The sequence below is a fragment of the Raphanus sativus genome, chromosome 1 (assembly GCF_000801105.2).
Source record: "Raphanus sativus cultivar WK10039 chromosome 1, ASM80110v3, whole genome shotgun sequence".
Classification (NCBI taxonomy): Eukaryota; Viridiplantae; Streptophyta; class Magnoliopsida; order Brassicales; family Brassicaceae; genus Raphanus; species Raphanus sativus.
In genome coordinates this window covers 25,325,762-25,344,034 of record NC_079511.1, presented here as the reverse complement: position 1 = coordinate 25,344,034, position 18,273 = coordinate 25,325,762, and the positions used below count along the sequence as shown (strand labels likewise).

At 34.6% G+C, this 18,273-nt stretch overlaps 4 protein-coding genes and 1 long non-coding RNA gene across 5 annotated transcripts; all 5 read left to right on the top strand.

Annotated features, from left to right (window-relative positions):
• The first annotated feature begins 302 nt into the window (after positions 1-302).
• Positions 303-1,939, top strand: LOC108860599 (peptide methionine sulfoxide reductase B1, chloroplastic). Its single transcript, XM_018634467.2, has 5 exons — positions 303-552; positions 1,058-1,169; positions 1,249-1,314; positions 1,385-1,581; positions 1,758-1,939. Exons 1-5 carry the CDS (start codon positions 357-359, stop codon positions 1,766-1,768), a joined length of 582 nt encoding a protein of 193 aa, XP_018489969.2. The 5' UTR covers positions 303-356; the 3' UTR covers positions 1,769-1,939.
• Positions 1,940-3,014: 1,075 nt separating this feature from the next.
• LOC108829697 (polyadenylate-binding protein-interacting protein 8) lies at positions 3,015-5,277 on the top strand. Its single transcript, XM_056988961.1, has 10 exons — positions 3,015-3,462; positions 3,718-3,831; positions 3,905-3,949; positions 4,035-4,107; positions 4,197-4,314; positions 4,386-4,440; positions 4,532-4,579; positions 4,684-4,752; positions 4,847-4,908; positions 4,983-5,277. Exons 1-10 carry the CDS (start codon positions 3,178-3,180, stop codon positions 5,041-5,043), a joined length of 930 nt encoding a protein of 309 aa, XP_056844941.1. The 5' UTR covers positions 3,015-3,177; the 3' UTR covers positions 5,044-5,277.
• Positions 5,278-5,684: 407 nt separating this feature from the next.
• Positions 5,685-8,391, top strand: LOC108813879 (uncharacterized). Its single transcript, XM_018586566.2, is given in 5 exon segments — positions 5,685-6,884; positions 7,615-7,764; positions 7,864-7,936; positions 7,939-8,048; positions 8,129-8,391. Coding segments are annotated over 5 exon segments (1,566 nt in total). The 5' UTR covers positions 5,685-5,732; the 3' UTR covers positions 8,210-8,391.
• A 540-nt stretch (positions 8,392-8,931) lies between these two features.
• LOC130504540 (uncharacterized) lies at positions 8,932-9,601 on the top strand. Its single transcript, XM_056999177.1, has 3 exons — positions 8,932-9,083; positions 9,203-9,234; positions 9,375-9,601. Exons 1-3 carry the CDS (start codon positions 8,961-8,963, stop codon positions 9,544-9,546), a joined length of 327 nt encoding a protein of 108 aa, XP_056855157.1. The 5' UTR covers positions 8,932-8,960; the 3' UTR covers positions 9,547-9,601.
• Positions 9,602-16,217: 6,616 nt separating this feature from the next.
• Positions 16,218-16,947, top strand: LOC108857908 (uncharacterized). The gene is made up of 2 exons (XR_001950395.2): positions 16,218-16,509; positions 16,609-16,947. It is a non-coding gene; the product is annotated as an uncharacterized LOC108857908 (long non-coding RNA).
• The last annotated feature ends 1,326 nt before the right edge of the window (positions 16,948-18,273 follow it).

The window sequence follows — 18,273 nt, the reverse complement described above, 5'->3', positions numbered from 1 at the left end:
TAAGATATTATCATCTAGCCAAAAATCATAAATGATTTTCAACATAATAACATTTTACCCCTAAAAGAAAAAGCTTTGAAATTAAATCATTGGACAAAGCAAACGGGATTAAACCGAACCAGAATTGTTTTAAATATGAAACAATCAAGTCCAATAACGTGCTTACCAATGGGCTTATTACGATAACTAAAAACCCCAATAACGTGCTTACCAATGATTCGACGTGGCAGCTAGAGCTCCAGATCTCGTCTCGCATCCTCGACGTGCCACGTGTTATCCTTTTGCAACATTCTCCATTCGTGGATGTCATAGACGAAGAAGACTTCAAAAATCGAAACACTACTATTCAAAGCAAGATGGCTTCTTCTAGTTGTTTCACCATACAATCAAGCTTTGTCTCAGCACAAACAAGGCTCGTTTCCATCTCCAAACAGTCTCTCTCTGGATTCGCTTGTCATTCTCTTACAAAACCCAGAAAATTGAATCTCTCTGTTCTTCGTTGTTGTTCCATGGGTTCCTTTAACTCTTCTCAGAAATCAGACAACGTCCAAGGTTCTGTTTTTTCGTCTCTTATTGGGTTCTGTTTTTTTTTTATTATTGGTTTCTGTTAATCCAAAACTATGTTTGATTTCGCTTTATCAAAAGGTTATGTTTGATTATTACGATGTTCTGAAAGAGAGATTAGGTCAGAAACTTTTACTTGCTTCACACTCAATCGGTTATGAGAATATTTGGTTAGATGTAGAATGTTTTAACCCATCAAAGCTTTGCAATTCCACTTTGGTAAGAGGGCGTTATCCAAAGGTTGTGTTTTGATGATTATGATGTCTTGAAAGAAAGATTAGGCGTGGAATGTTTACTTGCGTTACACTCAAATAGTTATGAGGATTAGTTAAAGAGATTAAGAATAATTTTTTTTCTTTTATTTTGGAGATCAAGAAGGTTTTAACCAATCAAAGCTTTGTGTGTTCCATTTATCTGTTGTTGGAGAGTGTTGTTGCTTTAGATCACTTTAGTTAGCAAACCCTAAGATTTTGACAAAAACAATGATGTGCAGAAGCTGCAAAGAGTGACTTTGCTTCTATAAGTGAAGGTGAGTGGAAGAAACGGCTTACACCAGAACAGTATTACATCACTAGACAGAAGGGAACAGAGAGAGCTTTCACTGGGTATGCATGTCCTGTTCATCCAAGTACATTATTACAATCTTTCTTCACTCATTGTTTCCTGTTCTTTACATTTAATCAGGGAGTATTGGAACACAAAGACACCAGGAGTATACAAATGTATCTGTTGTGACACGCCACTGTTTGAGTAAGCTGCTATTTTAACTAGTTCACGATGATGTATGATGATGAATATCATGCTGATGATTTTCTTGCAGCTCATCAACAAAGTTTGATAGTGGAACCGGGTGGCCATCTTATTACCAACCTATTGGAAACAATGTGAAGTCAAAGCTAGACCTCTCTATCATCTTCATGCCAAGACAGGAAGTTATCTGTGCTGTTTGTAATGCCCATCTTGGTCATGTCTTTGATGACGGTCCACGACCAACCGGAAAAGATATTGCCTCAACAGGTCTGATTTTTTAAATCCCTCAAAGCTTATTTTTCAAGATTCCAAATGATGTTCTCTGTTTATTGAGCGTTTCATGTTATGAAAATTTGTACACATATCAACAGAAACATTACATATGCTTAAAGACTTATCTAATTAAGAAGCTCATGTTACCTGCTTCTGTTTCTTTCTTGTAGTGCTGCTCTGAAACTTGAGGCATTGGAGAGAACAAGAGACTGAGAATTTATGGTACAAAGTATATTGTTCATATATTATATAATATAGTTTCATCCTTGTATTGAAAAACATTGTAATAATGTAATCACATGTAATAATACACAGAAGACAGAGCAGGTATAAGCCTTTTGAGTTGATTCCACTATCGTCTAGGCAGCACATTCTTAAGTTTATCTAACCCATTCTCTTTCCCACGTCTTCACCATAATCACTTATCAACTATCATCCATGAGTGCGCTATGTGGCAAAGATATTGTAGAACCAAACCAACAATAGGGAAATAAAATGGGAAAGTTGTGGTTTCGGATTTCTGGCAAGTCCTTACAGCATGAGGACGAAGATAGCATTGAGAGAGAAAGGAATTGAGTTCAGTTTTTAGTTCCTCTGTTCTGTACTGTTTGCATGTGTTTTTCATCTCTATACATTATGCACCATGATGTATATATGGGGAAACAAGAAAAGAGAAGAACAAGAGAAAGGTTTCTTGAGGGCTTGAAGATTCTCGAATTTGGATGTAAATCTGTAGTATGGAGGAGAGACATTTGGCTATGTTTGATATAACTCTTGTCCCATTCCACATTTGGTTTTTATTTTATTCTTGTCCACTTCACACCAAGGATAAAATGCTAACTATGAACTATGTTGAAAATTAGTAAAAAGTGGGCAAATACCTTTCATATCACAACTTTTTATGACATTAATATAAATAAGTACATAAGAAATAAAAATCCCAAAATACCACTTTTTGTATATTATTTTGGAAAAGGTTGTACTATTGTGTTATGTGAAACCATATTTCTAAAACTAAAAGATTGTAGTAAACTAGTAGTATTGAGATTCAACCTCAGAGTTTGTTCACAAACAAACAAATGCAATTATTTTTGACAGAGACTATTCTTGTGGGAAAGAAAATTAAATAATTTTGCTTACGTGTACTAATTAAAGGTCTTACAAAACGAATAATAAATAGCAAAGAAAAAAAACAAATTGAAAATTATATTTCTAGTGTTGGGATTCAACTTCAGAGTTTGTACACAAACAAACAAATGCAATTATTTTTGAGAAAGACTGTTGTTGTGGGAAAGCTTGAATTTGGGGCACTTATGTTGTGGGATAAAAATTAAATAATTGGGCTTACGTGTAATAATCTAAGGTCTTAAGAAACGAATAACAAATAGCAAAGAAAAAAAAACAAATTAAAAATTATATTTCTATGGAATCAGTCTTGTGTTGTGTTGTGTGTGAAAATGGACATTCATTAGTACTCTCATTTCTAGATGTTAAGCAATTTTGGAATCATTTCTCATCAAAAAGTTTGCATCTTTATGTTGGAATCTTTTTGGTGAATTTGCTATCTTTATATTTGGAATCTCCGATCTAATGGCCGCGATCACTGAGACCCTAGTCACTGATGATGTTGGTGAGGGAATTGAGAAGAAGAGCTTGGTGACGACTGATTCTAAACCGGAATCTGAATCCAAACCTGAACCGGAGTCTGATCAAATGAAGAAGCTGGAGGCTTTGTTCAAGAAACTGAACCCTGAAGCTAAAGAGTTTATCCCTTCTTACAAGAAGCATTATCAGTCTCTGTCTTCTGATGATTTTGCCATCACTACTAAGAAGCAATCTAGTGGTGAAGAATTCAACAAAAAAGATGGCTGCAAGGTAACAAAAAAAAAGTTTGATTAGTTGTTTGTTTGGTTGTTGTTGAAACTGTAGATGAATTTGATTGCCTGGTTTATGGGATGATATTTAGTTTGTGTTCCTGATTATGCTAGAAAGTCTCTATCTTGGAGTTTTGTTTTGATGTTTTCAAATTAGAAAGTTTCTGTTTTTGGGTTTGATCTTTGGTTTTGCAACTCTTATATGATCTTGTACATTATTGTACTTATATTAAAGTTTGGTTTTGTGGATTTACAGAGAAGAAACGATTATAACCAAGGGAGGAAAGTTAGGTTAGCTGGAAGAGCTTACAAGGCTCAAAGAGAGGATAGTATTAGAAGAACAGTCTATGTCTCCGACATTGATCAGAGTGTAAGTTACCTTCTCTTTCAGGTTTTTGCAAGAAAATGTACTGTTCTAATTCTATATTCTTCTTTCCAATTAGGTAACTGAGGAAGTCTTAGCTGGCTTGTTCAGCAGCTATGGACAAGTAAGTTTTAAAAAAATATACAAAGCTATCCTTTTCTTTATGTGTGGGGTTAAGCTAAGTAACATTGTGTTCTTGTCTTCTGAAGGTTGTTGATTGTCGTATCTGTGGAGATCCACATTCAGTTCTTCGCTTTGCCTTTGTTGAGTTCTCTGATGACCGTGAGTTATTATTAAACCTGTCTTCTTTTATAAAAAACATCAACTTCCAAGTTTGTATTAACATTAGTAAGAATGTTTGTTTCAAGCAGAAGGTGCAAGAGCTGCTTTAAGTGTGGGTGGAACAGTTATCGGTTATCACCCGGTTAGAGTCTTGCCTTCAAAGACTGCTATTCTTCCAGTGAATCCCACATTTCTCCCCAGGGTAAATATAAAAACAATAGTTTCCATTTTGAGGTTTGGAAACTGAACTTCATGGCTCCTTTTCTTTGTGTTGTTATTGATGAAAGGGAGAAGTGTACAAGAACCATCTACTGCACTAATGTCGACAAGAATGTAAACACTTGTTCCTGTTTTTTTTGTCTATATTTGCTTTTTTTTGCATACATGTTCTTGGTTTTAAGTTTTCGTTTTTAAACTTTTGCAGGCCACTGAAGATGATGTCAGAACCTTCTTTGAGTCTGCCTGCGGTGAGGTCGGTCTAGACCTACTACTATTATTTTCTTTCTTTCTCTCTCTCAAAAGACAAAAATAAATTTTGTAAAATGCAACAAATAATATTTTCTTGTGTTTATACAGGTTACTCGCATAAGGCTTCTTGGCGATCAGTTGCATTCTACTCGCATAGCTTTTGTTGAATTTGCCGTGGTAAAAAAAAAACATCAGCTTTTGTGTCTTCTTTACATCGGTGAAAGGGTATTGATTCTTAGTTTTTTGGGGCTTTTGGGATGATGAAAAATAGGCAGAGAGTGCAGTTGCAGCACTCAACTGCAGCGGAGTAGTCTTAGGATCTCAGCCCATAAGGTACCATTTGCAATGAATCTTCTAACTGAACATCAAAAATTGATATTGAAACCTTGTTTTTAAAATATCATCAGGGTAAGTCCGTCAAAGACACCAGTGAGATCAGGATTCAGTCGATCACCATCCACAAACTAGGAGAGAAACAGAACCCAAGAAGCTTTGTTGATGAAGGAGAGTGATAGCAACAAACACTTCGTTTTTACTTTTTTTCATTTGTCATTTTAATTATTTTCTAGAGCAGAGTTCTGTAGTATCTGGAGACAAAAGCAAGAAACGATGGAACATTGCTTCTGAGTTCTTGTTCTGAGACTCATTTGAGCATTTAAACCTTCTTTCTGAGATGGAAACTTCTGGTTTCATTTTTATTCATTCTCATCTGAAAAGAAAAAAAAAAGATAATTCTTTTCTTGACCTCGTTGGAACTAATTCTTGCTAATTCAGACCAGAATAGGTTCAGCGGAATAACGGCTCAATCAGGGGGTTTTGTGATAAAATCAAAAGTATAAATTCATTTCGTCACGTATTAAAAATATGGGGACTAGTTTGAAAAACCCTCAATAACTGGTCATTTCATTTGAATCTTATTTCAGAATTTCGGTGATTATGGCACTAATCAGGGGAGTTTTGGAACGAAAAGTACAATTTCCAATTCGTCGGGTATAATTCAAAAATTGTAGGGACTGATTTGAAAATAATGTAAAAACTGAATACCCGAAACGGCGTCGGTTAAGAGAACGCTTGGTCCGATTTATGACTGTAACTCTAAAACCCTCGAGATCCATTCCATCACACTGCTTTGAAGAAATCACCCAAAGTCAAGTCCGATGAGAGGAGCTATCGGAAGAAGATTGTCGAACCCTAACAATGGCTTTAGCATTGCCTCCATAGTCAAGCACTCCCCATTTCTCACCCAATCCACATCTCATTTCTCCTCGTCTTCCTCCTCCGACGGCGGCCCTGCTGGCCGTGGCCGTGGACGCGGCGGCGGTTCCGGATTCCCCGTCGCTGGAAATGGACAGTTCGGTTTCAATCGCGAACCGGAAAGAGCTAGCGAACCGTTCGGTCAAGGACGCGGCTCGTCGGAATCGCAATCACAATCGCAACCTCCCGGAGGATACGGTCATGGTCGTGGCCGTCCGATCCAATCTGATCCGATCTCTACTCCGTTTGTGAGACCAGATTCACATAGCGCTGGTGGCCGTGGAAGAGGTTCCCTTGGATCAGGCCCCGTTGTTTCCCCTTTCGCCCCTGAGCCTCCTCGCCATCCAGATCCTCCACAGCCGCATCAACCGCGTTTCGAACCGCAGCAACCGCGTTTTGCTCCTCCACAGCAGCAGCAACCGCGTTTTGAACAAGCCAAGGATGACTTTCAGGGAAGTCCTCCTTTTGCGAAGCTTGAGGCTACAAAGGATGCAACTTTGTCTCCACCACCGGAGTCTAACAACATATCCAATGCTTTAGGAAGTGGAGCAGGTCGAGGAACACCTTTTGTGCGATCTGCTCCTTCACCGCAGAATCAAGACAACCGCCACATTGGACGCCCTCAGCATCAGCAGCGTCAGAAGCGAGTTCAACCGACTAGAGATGAAGCTCCACGACCCCAACTGAGTCCGGAAGAGGCTGGAAGGAGAGCAAGGAGCCAGCTTTCCCGCGGAGAAGCTGAAGGAGGAGGAGGAGGAGGAGGAGGCGGTGGTGTGAGAGGAAGAGGAGGTGGCAGGGGAAGAGGGAGAGGAGCGAGAGGGAGAGGCAGGGGAAGAGGTGGTGATGGGTGGAGAGATGATAAGAAAGATGAGGAAGCTGAACAGGAGGCTTTGAGTGTGTTCGTTGGAGACTCTGCTGATGGAGAGAAGTTTGCTAAGAAGATGGGAGATGAGATTATGGCAAAGTTAGCAGAAGGTTATGAGGATATATGTGAAAGGGCTTTGCCTTCTACTGCTCATGATGCCTTGGTGGATGCTTATGACACTAATCTCATGGTAAAGTTTCTGTCCTTTTGTTCTCTGTTGACTGTCTTGACTCGACATAAGTTACAGTCTGATACAGAGAATCTTATTAGGATAGTGAATTCACGAGAAGCAATGTCACTCTTATTAGTTCATGCGCTATAATGTGGTAGAACACATGATATGGATCATAGTTTGTGGTAGCTTTGAAGCATAGAAGATTTTGCTTGTATATTCTCAGATTTAAAACAACCTCTGAGGTTTTTAGTCTATCATTGTTACTTGGGTATTTCTTTCAGTCAAAAGAACGTTAGAGAAAGTGCATTTTGTTGTCTTGCTTTGCATGAAAATGGATGTTGAGTCTCTAACTTTTCTCTCTGTCTGGCTCTTTGTTTCATACGCTATAGATCATAGGTTGTGGTGGCCTTGAAACGTAGAAGATTCTGCTTGTATGCTCTATTATTTATAACACAGCCTAGGACGTTTTTAGTAGGATCGTGAATAATGAGGAAGCAATATCATTAATATTGATTCATACTCTATAGATTATAGGCTGCGGTGGCCTTTGAAGTGTAGCAGATTGTGCTTGTATGTTTTTTAGATTTGTAACACAGCCTCTCAGGTTTTTAGTCTTTCATTGTGAGCTTGGTCTTTCAGCCAAAGGAACGATTGTGAAAAACTTTTTGATGTTCGGCTTTGCATGAAAATGGACATTGAGTCTCTAAGTTTACTCTGTTTCTCCCTCTTGCTCTTTGTTTTATAGATCGAGTGTGAGCCGGAATATTTGATGCCTGACTTTGGATCAAATCCTGACATTGATGAGAAGCCACCAATGTCGCTGCGTGAGTGTCTGGAGAAGGTAAAGCCTTTCATAGTGGCTTACGAGGGGATCAAGGATCAAGAAGAATGGGAGGTAACAGTTTTTCAGCTTGCTTTTTTATGCATCCACGCAATACTTTTGTTTCGTTTGATCACTTAATCTTCTCTTCTGTTTTTTTTTTCTTTTGTGCAGGAAGCAATTGGTGAAGCGATGTCGCAAGCTCCCAATATGAAAGAGATTGTTGATCACTACAGTGGTCCTGATAGACAACAGCTAAGAAACAAAACGAGGAGCTCGATAGGATTGCTACAACACTTCCCCAAAGTGCACCTGATTCTGTGAAACGATTTGCAGATCGTGTTGCTCTTAGTCTTAAGGTTTGATATCTCTCATCTAACAACATCACTCTGTCTTTCTTTATCAGAGATTTCTCTTAAGATGTATTGATGTTATGCAGAGTAATCCTGGTTGGGGATTTGACAAGAAATACCAGTTCATGGACAAGCTCGTCTTGGAGGTGTCACAGAACTACAAATAGAAAACTTTTAAGGTTTCAGAAACATTCTTGAAAGCTTTATCGCTGCAACTGAGTTTAGATTCGAATGTAGAATCTTGCCTCTACTTAAAAAGATAGTTTAGCCTTTGAAAGGCTGCCTTTCACCTTTTTTCATTATACATTGTCAAGGAGGTTTCCATAATAATGACATTGTTCTTTCGATATTTATAGCTCAAGAGATCATGTTCCTTTCACCTTTTTTCATTATACGTACTTTGATCGCAAATGAAGAAGACCTTGGGAAATTGTTACCTTTCAAGAAAAAAAATTATCAAGTATTCCTAGTATTGAGAGTGACATCGATATAATACCGGTTTGCCCGTTCAAAGACCAGTTAGAGAAGATGTAGTTTGGGTACAAACTGTCTGCATCTGCAAGAAGTCTTGGTTGTATGTTGTATCACTTCTTCTCTTTCGAAAGTTGTTCCCCTGAACGAGTTTTGTCTCCAAAATGAGAATCTATTATTATTATCATTTACATTGATGATAGGCTTTTCTGTCATAATTATAGTCACCCATGCAACATAAGGCAAGAACCTAAAAGGAGACAAAAACTGCAAGTTAAGAGAGAGAGAGAGAGAGAGAGAGAGAGAGAGAGAGGCAAAAAAAATTTATACTTTTGTTTTATACAGTAAATATATAAAGCTTGCTTTAAGCCCAATTTACGGGCATATTATATATATATATATAATGTAGCTAGGGTTTCCAGCAGCCTCCCTCACAAAAGTGATGCAATGCTGCTAACAGCTGATAAACGTTATGGTTCCGGTAGGCGTTTCATGAATGCGCGTAAGACAGTGGTCTTTTGTACTTCTCATATGCCAGGGCGCAGCAATATTGATCATGCTGCGGTGAAGGTTATTTTACTTTCTTTCAATATAGTTTTCCTTTGCAAATCGCAATTGATAAGTTCATGTCATATCCTAGGCCTTTTTTATTTTGGTTGATTTGATTTCATCTTATATTGTTATAACAGAGAATCATGAAGCTCCGGGATAAGGCATCAAGGTATTACATTCATGTGTAACCATATCTCCACTGTATATATATATATATATATATATATATATATATATATATATATATATATCAAGTAGCTAATCAGATGGTTATTGATGATTTGTTTTTTTTTTTGGGGCCCGGGACAGAAAAAGTAAGAAGCTCGGATCAAGTTCAAAAGAAGAAGATGCTGCTCCTAATGATCAAGTCCAAAGCCAAGTCCTCGGATCAAGTTCAAAAGAAAAAGATGCTGCTCCTAATGATCAAGTCCAAAGCCAAATGCTCCACCTAAGTCTGCAAGAAGAAGAAGATGTTTTTTAACTTAAACTTGCTTTGTTTTATCAGGAATTGAAAACTCTTTTGTTTTTTATGTTACTAGGTGATCTTTCCGTGCTCATGCACGGATATAAATATTTATAAAATAAATATTTATAATAATTGATTGCTATATACTTTAGTTTTAATTTAATACTAGAAATCGGCCGCGCGGATGCGCGGATATTTGTTAACTTTTAGGAATCAAGTTTCTTCATCTTTCTTCTTCCTTCGATGTATCAGATACTTATTTTTGTTTTAGATTAAACTCTTATTTTTCTTTTGTTTCTGATTCTATGTCCATTTTCTTCAGGCAATCTTCTTCTTCCCGATTCATTGTCCCTTTATTGTTGCTGATCTTTGATTGTAACAACATACACTGTGTTTTGTCGCATCACCAATATCTTTTTCTTCCAGAATAAGTGGACAAAAACTACTGGTACAAAGACATATGTTAAATCTTAGTTATACAGTTGTTTGACCCGTTAACAAACTGAATAACAAATTCAGAGAACATTGCCTTTTTATTATTTTCTTCCAATAACATATAACCACGTTATCTCCCATGGTTTCTTGTTGAATTAGATGCTTATATACAGTAAGAGAGAGCATTTCCCATTTAACGAAACTAAACTCCAGCATATATATGAAAACATTGTCATGGTTTTAACCATTGGAACTTTATTTGAATTATTTTAGAAACTATCCCGCAAAAGAGATTTCTGGTCAAATTACTTCTCCACGTACCATAACAGAAATCTCTGCCTCACGGCCCTCACCTCAAGTATTGTATATATAAACCTAGAGCTTCTGGTTATTTGAATTGGGTATTCATTGCAACAGAATATAAGTAACTCTGTGGTATATAGCTCATGAAGTTCTCATTGGTAAGTCTTTCTTCATTCCCCACGCTCTTACTTAACTACACACCCTTTGCAATTAGGTTGCTTTGTTTATTTATTTTGCCTAGAGAATTATCTGGATAGCCAATGAATAAATATGGCTTTGAGTCAATACACTCAAGTGGCACGAATACAGAAAGAAATCAAACGTATTCATATAAGGACTATCATCTCTTATCACTCCCCCAAAATAGATTCTTGGATGAATCAGCTTCATTAGTTTATTTTTATTACCTATTGTGTGAAACTACAGTGTGGACATCTCGTTGGATGATTGGATCATCACCACCTTCTGTCGAATCAATAGATTTATTCATAGTCCCCTTCTGCTATAGCGTGGTGTAAATCTCGCTTTGATATGATCTGGAAACCATGGGAGATGACTGATTAGTTTGTTGTTGGACGACAATTCTCTCTGCCTTTTTATTTGTTTAGTCCGTCAAAGAACTTACCATCTTTCTATTGGTAACATAATAGCATAACACAACCAATAATGTTCATGTGATTCTTAGTTTTGTTTGAATCAACAGCAAGTTCATCAAGCTTCTGTGCTTAGTTTAGGTCCATACATCACACATGGAACCACACTTCAAAGAAAATTTAGCGAAGAAAGTCATTAAAAGGTTTCATCTTGATTAGGGATTATATTCTTACACAAGCCAAAAATAAAATAAGTTGATTGTCTATTAAGAAACTGGAAGCTTGACAATCATGATCAAATAAGATCTAAATATTGAATCTTCAACAATGCCCACCAAACCCAGAAAATTTTAGGGTCTGAAATTGCCAAATTAAGTCAAATCCCATTCAATTAACTACAGAAAATACTCACATACATCGAAATAGCTATTGAATTCATCATTTCAGCCGAGATATGAGAAAAAAACAAAAGCAGAGAACACTATCTTCAGCCACAATTGCCTATCACTGCAACTTTATATCACAAGCTTATACCTTAAATCCAATTTTGCACCAAGCTTCCCTGTTAACTCATCATTTTTATTGGAGAGTAGCATCACCTCGTTGTTGACAGAGATTTAAACTAAGAGGAAGCATAAGGATTCCGAAGAATAAGAAAAGGTTGTTTCAAATATTATTCGGTTAATATGAAAATACATCATTATAGGTTTGTATAAGGAACGTCTTTTTATATTTATTGTCCCAACATTTTTAATAGGTCCAATTTTAAAACATGCCATGATAAATTTTAAATAGGACTCTGTTTTAATAGAATAGATATAATTTTATGCATAACTTATATTAATAATATTACATTATTTTAATTAGAAATATGATTTTAGGTATATTACATCTAGTCAATTTTTTTTACAGTCGATTTAGTTATCATTTCGATATATTGGATTGCATTTATTTATCTGAATTCAACTATAATATTTTTATTCTAAATATATTAAAATTTTGATTAATTTTCTTATTTACATTTAGGTTGATTGCTGTCTTCCTTAATTTTAATATAATATATTATTTTAGATATAGTGTTGATTAGTCGAGTCACTCATATTGTGAGTATATATTGAGTTACATATATTCTTTAAATTCAAAATGAATTTTTTTTATGGTTTACGTGGTCGGACTAATAGAATTAAATATTCAGTCTTCGTTTAGCAAAAATCCAATTAATAATTAATGTATAATATTTATATATATATATAATTAAGTTAAATCAAATTAATTTTATTTATAATTTAATGTGCATATATGATCATAATATTTATCAAATTATATGTTCATTTAAAATAAATATATATATATATATCCCTATATATTTATTAGAAAATATGATCAAGAGAAAGTTACATATATAAGTAAGTGATACATTTTTGGAAGCTTATGAACACATATCAATATTTACAATAATTAAAATATTTTATAAATTCTAAATAATTTTATGTCTTAGATTTATTGAAAGGTACAATAAAATTTATTTTAAATAATCTAAAAATGAAAATTCATATTTACTTTGGTATTTTGATTATAGTTATATTAAACTCCACAAACATAATAACCTAAAATTTAAAAGAAAATTTAATTTTAGGAAAACATACAATTGTTATAATGAAAAATATAATATATCTACCTCGTGAAAGTATATAGTGTTATGTTATTTAAAATATTTTATAATTATTTCCATTAAAAGATGTTTATTGTTAAAATGATAGTTTTTAATATCTTATAAGAATAAGTAGTACAAATTTGTGATTGTCTTTGAGAAATCATTTTATATAAGTAAAATCCAGTTTATCGATATTTTTGCTGTAATCAAAATATATTTTAGTCAACTGAATATATGAAAAATAAATAAAAAAATTCAATAATACTAATTATAAACAATTTTTAGTCAACTAAACATATATCAGTTTATGTTACTTAATTATTTTATGTAATCATCTAAGAAATTAGATAGATATATCAAAATATTTCTATTACTTTGAATTATGTTTTGAAATAAATAATATTTATTTTTCTAATATCAAGATTATCTTTCTGAATTTTGTTTTTATGAAATCACATGATATACAAATATATATTTTTCATCTAAGAAACAATAGATATAAAGCAAATATTTTATTACTTCAAAAGTATATTTTATGTTATTTAAAATATTTTTAAAATAGAATATTACTATCTTGTGAAATTTCCTTTTTAATGAAATCATATTATATACATATATTTTCGTTTTTAAATTCAATTTAAAATTTATAAATCTTTCCTTTTTTATATATGTGTTATATGGAAAATTTTAAAAGGAAACTAAATAAAAAACAATAAAAACAATAATTGTATTTAAATATAATATTTATAATTCATTAAGGGTATCACTGTAATCAACCATCGTGAGAGTTAACGTGAGCGCGACACATAAGAAACTGACTTCTCAAATAATATTATAGAGATATGTGTGGTTTGGAGAAATCTTTGTCATGATAATATCCATGTGGCTTTTAATTGAACTACTATTTTACATAATTTATCTTGTACTAGAGCTTTTTACAAGATAGAACTGTTTCTTTCCAGAGAATTTAGGACACTATATTAGGTTGCTTAGAGTCTGGACCAAATACCTTCTCATATTCATTTTTCCAATTAATCCTCTTTCAAACCTTCAAGAAATTTGGAAGCTAACAATAGGAAGTTCTGTTATGAGATGAAATCTAAAGTTAGTTCTGTTCTTCTTGTCTCCTCCAGAGATCTCTGTCGTTACCATTAAACAATAGAGGAGAGACATGTATGACTTTGAATTTGGAACAACAAAGGCTTTGAGTGTGTTCGTTGGAGACTCTGCTGATGGAGAGATGTTTGCTAAGAAGATGAGAGATGACAAATTATCAACTTGGATATTTGCGAAGTTTGCTAAGAAGATGGGAGATGAGATTATGGCACAGTTAGGTGAAGCTTATGAGGATATTTTCGAAAGGGCTTTGCCTTCTACTGCTCATGATGCCTTGGTTGATGCTTATGATACTAATCTCATGGTAAAGTTTATGTCTTTCTTTTTGTTCTCTTCACTGATGATTGTGTAGAAAAGGTTTATGGTTTAATGCTAGACACTATTAACTCACGTATATTTATAAGCCGTAGATCATAGGTTGTGGTGGCCTTGAAGTGTAGAAGATTGTGTTTGTATGTTCTCAGAGATATAACACAGCCTCTGAAGTTAACAGTTTGATGTAGAGAATGCTAGACACTATAACTTCGAGTAGGATCAAGAATAGTGAGTACTGAGGAAACAATATCATTAGTATTATTGATTCATTACGCTATAGATCATAGGCTGTGGCGGCCTTGAAGTGTTGTTTTTAGTCTTTCACTGTGCCAAAGGAACGATAAAGAAGTGCCTTTCTGTTGTTTGGCTTTGCATGAAAATGGATATTTAGTCTCTAAGTTTACTCCGTCTCTCCCTCTTGCTCTTTGTTTTATAGATCGAGTGTGAGCCGGAATCTTGCCTCTACTTAAAAGATAGTTTAGCCTTTGAAAGGCTGCCTTTCATCTTTTTTCATTATACATTGTCAAGGACGTTTTCCATAATAATGACATTGTTCTTTCGATATTTATATCTCAAGAGATCATTTTCCAACAAAATGAACGAGTTATCCAAATTATATCTCAAGAGATCATGTTCCTTAGATTGGATTTATTGGGGTTACACTATGATTTCATTAATGATAACGTACCTTTACCATGATTTTACCGTAGTGCCACATTATAACATATACATTTTCAAGGGTGCATGTATTATGTATGTGTGGTGAATTGTTTTGATCTTGGATGAAGATTTCCATTAAAAGGTTATTTTCGAGGTAGTTTTATATAGTTTTTAGAATCTTTCCAACATTTCCAGCATGAGTGATGTTTATAGACTGGGTAAGCCACGCGTTTTCTCTTTTTTTCGATCGTAGTTTTACTAAAATGTTCATTCAAAGAGAGAATGTCTACTAAATATCAAGTTTCGTTTGCACACATGACATGTATCTAATAAAATATCCAAACCATAAATCCACAATTCTTGTTTCTATGGAATTTCAATTCTTAACTATTATATCTATGACCTGGGATCATTCTTTGAATTGACCATATATATGCAGTTTTCTTGAAAATTTAAGCAACAAGAAATTTTCCATTTTCTGATTGTAGATTGATACTGCACTTTCGTACGTCTGTCTGATAATAAAATAGGTTATGTCGTAGCAATTTGTAAGCTTCTATATTAACGTCAACGGAGGTTTGGGCCTATCTATATACGAAGGGACAAATTATCAACTCGGATATTTCACGTCATATCAGGTGTAGTTGTTGCACGCATGACTAAATCTCTCATGTTTTGTTTCCATGGAATTTCAGCTATGTATAACTTTTAATTAAATTTCCATTGAAATTAAACAACAAGAAAAAGAAATCATTTTCTTGCTTACAGATTGAAATTTACACTCAATTATATGTTGTGGGTCCGTTTGTATACAAAGTCAAAGAAGCTATCTATATATGACTATATGAAAGGGGGTATGGGTCATTTTGTTCTATGTTAAGGCAAATAACCAAAAGTCTTTTTGTTCAAAATAGAAAATGTAGATGATTAGATTTCAAACAAATACTTTAATTACAAGCAATCTGGTTAATAACAACTTACAAAGTCCGCAACCGCAAACGGGTATTCCAACAAGCTTTACAGAGAGATTTATATAGGAACCCCTGAATACCTAAAATAGAAATAATCATAGAAAATGTGAATCTCAACTAGTTCGCTCTTAACGATGATTACCAACCAGGTAGATATAGTTTTTTTGAAACACACCAGGTAGATATAGTTTTTTGTTTGTTTTTCTACAAATTAAAGTTTCATTTACAGTTTCTTGTATCTTTCAAAAATTTCCTTTGCAGTTTCTTGTTTATTTTGGTTGTTTTCAGTGAAACAATAAAAAATAATGATAGGACGAACCGATCACATGACAAGTAAATATAGTTATTTGTTTGTTTTTCTACAAATTAAAATTTCATTTATAATTACTTGTATCTTTCAAAAAGTTTCCTTTGGAGTTTCTTGTTTATTTTGGTTATTTTCAGCGAAACAATAAAAGATAATGATAGGAAGAACTGATTACATGACCTCCAACTTCTAATTTAACACAATTAGATGTTATGTGATTTTAATAGATGTAAGAAAAGAAATATTTTTGTAGATGCTTTTAATATATAAATTCATAGAAGATTTCAATATAAAATCTTATTGATCTTTGGTTGTTGTTGCACGTATCGGACATGAATATTAAACTAAAAAAAAATGAAATTAGTGTGCTGCTTTCTGGAAACTCAACTATTTAACCTTTATTTTATAAACGAACATCTCACTCTTGTGTTTGATTTTTCCAACTAATAAAGAAGAAAAATTCTTGTATCTTTTAGAAAAAAGGCTACGTCGTAGTTCTATTTCACAAGGCTATGTCGTAGTTGTATTCTAAACAAATACATATATATGTTTTCAAGGTGTACGTCTATTTGGAAATCTACTATATAAAGCGACATAATATCCTTACTGGAACTTGTATCACTGGTTAGAATTAAAATCAGACAACAAAAGATTCGAGAAAAACTTACAGTTTTCAGCTTAATTACAATCTGTGATGATCCGAACGTTATGTTGTTTCCTCAGGCACAAGGAGAAAGATCCACGAGATCTGAAGAAGAGTGAAAAAGAAAAGAAAGATGGATCCCTTGATGTTTTGAAAAAGAAAAAAAAGAAGCGTTCCAGCAAAAGAAAATCCAAAGGAGGCGGTGGTTTTGGCGGTTTCGGCGGTGGGTGTGGAGGTGGTGGTGGATGTTAATAAGTAAATAATTTAATAAGATAATGTTTAACCAATTCCGTAGTTCTTTAAATATTTCTTGTGTATTGTGTTATCATATGCGTCTATAAGATCTTAAGTTCTTAAAGTGTGGTTTCTCGTGAGAAAGAAAATTGAATGTGTATAATGAAACAAGTTGAATAGGACCATTCCTTCTCAGGTGCTTCGATTAGGACAAGAGAATAAAAAGGAATATATCATTGGCCACTTTCTCATCGTTGCTCTCTTCCTCCTAGAGGTTTAATCCATGCTGTGGTGAATAGATTGTGGGGTAGAACCTGTAGAATAAGTTGCCGTAAGCTGAGTGACTCTTCTTACATGTTTCATATTCCTCATGATTCAACTCGTCAATGGATAATTCAAAGAGGTGTTTGGCATGTTGATGACTATTTGTTATTTGTCTCGCCTTGGAAACCAGTTAACTCATTCAAAGTCCCTGAGGTATCAACAATCCCAGTGTGGGTAAATCTTAAAAATATTCCAGATAGTTGCTACTCAAAATTGGGTCTCAGCCACGTTGCATCCGGACTTGGTGAGCCTATGCAAACACACAAATCTCGACTTGATCCGACCTATTTGGGAGAAGCTAAGTTGTTGGTTGAAGTAGAACTTGATAAACTTTTTCCAAAGCAAATTGCATTAGATGATAAACAAGGTAATATTTTTTTGGTGGATGTTGAGTATACATGGATTCCAAGTGTTTGTGGTAGGTGTGGACATTTGGGACATAAAGAGAAAAGATGTCTCCTACCGGCTGTCCAATTGAATGTTGAAACAAGCCCCACACATGAAAATGTGTCCGCTGAAGAGCCTCAGGTTGAACTGGAAAAAGTGCTAAGGCAGTCTACTATTGCATCAGATCACTTGGAGTTACCAGCTGAAAATTCAGAGTAAAGTTTGGTCTCAGCTGAGGAAACACGAGATGAACTTACTGAACAGACTTTGGAACCAACTAAAGGAAGTGGTATTGAGCTCAATGATGAGCTGAAGGATTTCTCTACTCCAGTAAACAGCCTCACATACTCTAAGGTACATTTAGCCACTGGCTCCAACTCTCTTTTGACTTCATCACCATTAGCGGACACTCAATCTGCTCCAACTAAAGCTACTATTATGGAAGAAATTCCATCCCCTGTTATTGTCCTTGAGGCCAACTCGGTTTCACCGGACAATTTACTGGTCCCTCCATACTCTTCTGCACATGGCAGCCCTCATGTCACTCAAATTGCTTGTAATGAGCAAGATGATGAAAGAGGATATATGAGTGATGCTACGCAAATCTCAACATGTCACGAGGTGGAAGACCAATAAAACCAGTCCAAAAGTTTCAAGATATGGAATGAAAAACGGTAAGAGGAAGGGGTAAAAGGGGTCGTCGAGGCCGCGGGAACTACCCTCCATCCTCCAAGTAGTTTCATCTCTTTCTTGTTTCATTAACCTTATGAATCATAAGTTTTCTCCTATGTGCTAATGCT